The 5,439-nt window shown below is 32.2% G+C and overlaps 1 protein-coding gene across 1 annotated transcript; it reads right to left on the reverse strand.

The window, feature by feature from the left end:
- Positions 1–438: 438 nt before the first annotated feature.
- On the reverse strand, positions 439–5,246 carry LOC132562440 (mitochondrial import inner membrane translocase subunit TIM14-like). The gene is made up of 6 exons (XM_060227182.1): positions 5,122–5,246; positions 4,460–4,508; positions 4,145–4,218; positions 2,440–2,516; positions 1,759–1,829; positions 439–1,273 (listed from the first exon to the last, which is right to left on the reverse strand). The coding sequence occupies exons 1-6, from the start codon at positions 5,125–5,127 to the stop codon at positions 1,203–1,205; spliced, it is 348 nt and encodes a 115-aa protein (XP_060083165.1). The 5' UTR covers positions 5,128–5,246; the 3' UTR covers positions 439–1,202.
- Between the last annotated feature and the right edge of the window lie 193 nt (positions 5,247–5,439).

Genomic DNA, 5,439 nt, shown 5'->3' on the forward strand with positions numbered 1-5,439 from the left:
GGTATTGATGGAGGGAGGGGATACAGCATGACTGAGTTCTCCTTTCTTAGATACATTTGATTTCAAGATGGGAAGGTTAAAACTATTAAGTCAAGGTCATAGTCACCATGTGTTTTCTTGTTGGTATGTCAATTGTGGAGATAACATTTCTAGCCATAGTTATTATGAACAAATAAATAGAAATAGTGATAAAATTATACTTATATTATGTAATAATTTCCTATCGATCTTGATCTACAGAGAGAACGATTTCAAAGGGAGATAATTTACCTATTAACTAGCTGGTAACCTATTAATTTACTTTAATTTTGCTTCTTTGCTAACCCTGACAAATCTTTTTGAGTCTTGTATTTATATCTACAGGTCTGTCTTGTCATTGCAATGAACATGTTTTGCATAAATAAAGGCAGCCCTGTGCACAAAGGACAAAATGATTGATAAATTACTCTTTTTTTTATTTCACAAACTTAATATCAAATCTAGATGTTAAACATCGAGAAAATAGTTGTATTTATTCGAACGACACCTAACATCTTTCTTCAACACTCGGACGTCTAGTTGTAAGTCAAAGACACAAAATACACGATTCCCTTTGATATTATTCGCACTGACAAGGAGATGGCTTTCACATCAGCTGGTAATTAATTTATAACCAATTACCAAGAAAAACCAATATCAACAAAAATTGTTTGTTGATAAAGAAATGAAAGATACAGTATACTAGTGTCTGTCCATTGCTTTTACAAGGCATGACTCTGAGTGGTCTGGAACATTTGGTTGCACAGCCTTTTATACACACAACTATCCCTTTCCTCTTCTCCACACACAAACCTTGCACACAATACTATACAGAATCAACAAATTATCACTTCCAGCTTCTATGTCCATGATTTTCACAGTCAATGTCATTTGATGTTGAGGCACAACCAACCACTACCTTCATAGAAAGTAGTGATAAAAAAGCAATAATGATTTCTGTATCACCAAGAAATACCAGCATTGTAGCTGTCAGCTTATCCAGGGGATGCATATGGTTGTTCATTATTGGTTATGCTGGTTTTTTTGTATCAAACTGGATTTAACTTTTCCCAAGAAAATTGTCAATGATAGATATGTGATTTCAGTGTTTTGAAAAAATGAATGATGGGGAAAAACTTCCAATTCCTTGTCTGTCAGTTGAAACACTTTTCATTTGAAATGTCTCATTTCTTTAAATTTGCATCTATGAAGTCCTTGGCCTCATTTATTTTGGCTGCTATATAGGGTGATCCACCTGAAAAGACAAATCATTTCAAGATCAAGACATGGTAGAATAAAGTTAATCTTCAAGGATTGAATGGTCGTAAGGTGCTTTACCAAATTGTAAATTTCATTACTCCAAGATCTCACATTTCCCCCATGTACAGGGGGAAAAGTTTACTTAAGATTATATAGATTAATTACATTTTTGAGCATAAGCTGTTTATTTTCAATTTGAAATAGATCAAATTTGGTTAGAATTGCTACAATAGGGTGACAGTCTGATGATGCTTGACAATTAATGTAGTGTTGTGAATCCTATTTCACACCAGAAGAGTGGGAAATACGCTCTAGTACTGTCACAGTCTCATAACTTTCATAATTCATTTGGATATACTTCATACCATATTGCAACCATGTTAAAAGTTCAATTTGATACAGAACAAGTTTTTCAAGTTTTTCAACTTTTATGAAATCTTTCTCTGTGGCGTAGCATGTCACACCATAAATGACATATACCTCGATCTGGATGATTCAGAAGCATGATCCTCTTGTGAGCTTCTTTCACCTTTGCCCTGCTAGCATTTGGGCTACAAAAAAAAAAACTTTTTTTTCATAAATGCTTCATATAACTCCCAACTCTCTATAAATGTTCATTATCTACAAACCAATGAGCCCATACATGGTACTAAGCCCACTTCGATCTGAAGCTGTTGAGTAGAATTAGGGGAAAAAAATACATTCAAAGTTTTAAGGGCACCTTTATACAAAGGCTGTTACTTAACTGTCAATTGTTCTCTGCACTCTTGGGTGACCATTATAGACAGGTTTGACTGTAATGTCATTTCGTGGTCTGTAATAAGCCTATTCCTTGATGTAATGTTTATTTTGGCCCTTGTGTTTATTGCAAGATAAATACAAGTATCTTATCATGACTAGCTCAAATCATGAAAAATGCTAGGATCACCTCATATTTCTTTACTTTTTTTTTCAGTATTTCAAATTTTCAAATTCAATGTTGGATATTTCATCTAGTCAAAATAATGTTCAACTATATCATAAACCATCATCTAAATACAGGCAGATCACTACACGTTAGAACTGATTATAAGGTCATTTCACCATATTTTACCATCTATTTGACAAGAGGTTGACATCACGGAGTGTCTCAAAGTGAAAGTTCAGTGGTATTTCACTCACCTGATACCAAGGATAAGGCCAGCCTCTCGTTTATTCATTTTTGGATCAAATCCTCCCTTATAGTATTTACTGAATGACTGAAAGATAAAATGAAAAAAATAAGCCCATGTACATCATACAGTCAGACCACAATGACCTTTCACTACCATGTTTTCCAGCTTATATTCCAGTGCAGCTTATAAGGGGGTCAAATTGGGGGGGAAATGGTAAAAATCAGTTCTCAGGCTTATATACCAGTGCAGCTTATAACCTGGAAAATATAGTACATTAATATTATGAGAGCACTGGGATACCTCTATCACTAAAAAAAATAGTTTAATGGCCAAACTTGAAGATTTCAAGTAAGTTCAACAAGCCTAGTCATTGTATGGAGGGATTTTCTAGTGGTGAAATGTAAAACAGTTGGTTAGAGTTGTAAATATAGATCATGGGATAAGGGCCCAGGAATTATAATTCTGGAGGAACAAGGTGACAAAACAACATGCTTAGAGAACAGTTTGTTTTTTTTGCTGTTATAATTGTGAGTAGATTTAAAGAATTTTATTCAATATTCAAAGTGCTGTTCCAATCACAAAGCTCCTTTGATAAAGTGAATTGTGTAATATTTATATATATAACACATTCTGAACTTAATGTGATAACTATTCAATAACATGTTGCTCTGAAAATTAATTATGACATAAAATTGATTGTAACACAACCCATTCCAGTAAGATAATGATTAATGAAATTATCTAATGAACTGAAGAGATTCAAATTGCTGTATGTAATTTTTCTTTTCATTTCTGTGTGATCTGCATTGATTAATCAACTGAATATTTGGAGACAAAATTCACAAAGAGGTGATCGTATCTATCTAACACATTACAAGGAGGTTTTTTTCAACTCCCAAAGCACTGACCCGAAATAACAGTCATTATAGCTGTTGTATAAACAAACATCTAATACACGCCCAGAATAAACTCTTTACTAAAAAGTGTTTTGATTGGTCAACCCAGTGAATTTTGACCGAAGGAGTGCATCACACATTCATAGAAATAAAAACACTAATTAGAAGTTCTGGATTGTTTTAGTAATAATTTGATTTTATACGGATTTCTATCAATTTATTGCTTTGAAGATAAACCATGATAATAATATATACCGCTGATCTTCCCTATATACATCGAGATTGTACATCAGAGGTAATGCAAATCACTTCCTCTCCAAACTCTTAATTAATTCCAAAGAAAATTAGGATATATAGGACAACAAACCAGTAAAATATTACTGGAAAAAAAACACTTGTTCAAACAACCAAATCAGTTTTACTGAATAAATCATATGTAAATCATAATGCATATATTGTTTTTAAGATAGGCAAGTCTTAAATTAAGTAAGCCTTGACATCTTGATATTGATCATATCATTTTCGTCAAATTAAGTTGACAATGACCTCAAATTACAAGCAAAGGTCACAAATCTCTCATGCCTGCAACTATAATCTGATGAAAAATACTTCAAAGGAATATATTATTATGTCTATATATTTCAGAGTTTACAATAGCTGTTTAACAAATCAGTTACTGTGGTAGTTGATAGTCTGTTAAATTGATAAGACTGGTTAGGAAATTTTGTTCATTATTACCAATTTCATTAATTCTAACACAAATAGTTACATGTATATATACTGCATAGTAAGAGAATTGTACTCATATACACTTACCCCATTTGGAATTGAATCAAGCGTTTTCTTTAGATGGCTTTGAGCATGTTTTCCATACTTCAAATAAGCACGGCCTAAAAGATAAAATAACATGCTATTTACAAAATACACAATGTGGGGTTCACAAAGACCACACAAGGTTGGCTCTACCCCTCTTTTACATCTATGATATTAAAAATTTACTCGAATTTCAGATAATGTGGTAGGATTGAAAGAATTAGGTGAAGTAGATATATGTTACATGTAAGTTTTTATCAATCTGTGGTGTTTAAACCTGAAATGATCCTGATAATTCAGGGACGATGATTCACTTACCAGCAACTCCAACAGCTGCCATACCTAGACCCAGCAAGATCGCAGATGACTGAAACACAACAAACATTATTGTTATATAGTGCTTTCATCATCTGGTGATGAAAGATAACTCTGAGAGAACTTTTATCCATGCACCTCTTTAGCTTTTGTAAACAAGTAAATAGTTTGGATTTTTTCTCACAACTTTTGAAAAACGTCCTTGTTGTGTGAGGAACTCTAAAAGTACACATCTATATTCATGATGAAATGTTTAATACGGCACGGCAGACCAAAAATGAACCAGCTAGAAATGTTTTGGTGACTATACCCTGTATACATTTGAGTTCATGATCATTTAAACTTTTAATTTAAAACACAAAACAAAACGTTTTGTCTGCAATAATTGCATACCTACCTTTAAGCTTAATCAATAGGGTTTTACTGTGTCATAATATCACTTTACATTTATTAATTTAAACCAAATACAGATTTCATCACTTTCGATTCGACAGTAGTTGTTCATACACATGATTTTCAACGAAGAAAACCCTTTCATTATATAAGTATTTGACAAACAAACTATACTTTATGTAATGAAATAGGGACATTGGTCAATGTCAAATTTGTGTTTTATATTTAACAATTAAAACAATTCATGATCGCAAATTTGATTATATACTTACCGCCATTTTCTATTCCAATATTGATGTATCAGTCAAAATTAGATTTTAGAAATAAAAACCGGTTCATACGGTTTTATAATGAGAGTGATGACACTTCAGTTCATAGTTGCACGAAACGACGTCGTTGACAAACATGTGTTTCCGGTTTGTTGTCGTAAACAAGAAGGATTTGATTAGAATTAATCTATTTTTTTTCAATATCGATACTATTACTTATTTTTGTAAAAAATGGCGATAATTTTCTCTTATTATTTATTTCAATTATTTTTTCAAGAATATAGTCATACACTCTATCCGTCTTCATTTACGTTAATCAAA

Source organism: Ylistrum balloti, unplaced genomic scaffold (assembly GCF_031769215.1).
Source record: "Ylistrum balloti isolate Yb309-2 unplaced genomic scaffold, AGI_CSIRO_Ybal_v1 Utg371416, whole genome shotgun sequence".
Classification (NCBI taxonomy): Eukaryota; Metazoa; Mollusca; class Bivalvia; order Pectinida; family Pectinidae; genus Ylistrum; species Ylistrum balloti.

Coding starts and splice junctions, on each gene's coding strand:
- LOC132562440 (XM_060227182.1), bottom strand. Junction 4,219..4,459: donor GGCAGCTGTTGGAGTTGCTG/GTAAGTGAATCA, acceptor TTTATCTTTTAG/GCCGTGCTTATTTGAAGTAT. Junction 1,830..2,439: donor GGCCTTATCCTTGGTATCAG/GTGAGTGAAATA, acceptor TTTTTTTTGTAG/CCCAAATGCTAGCAGGGCAA.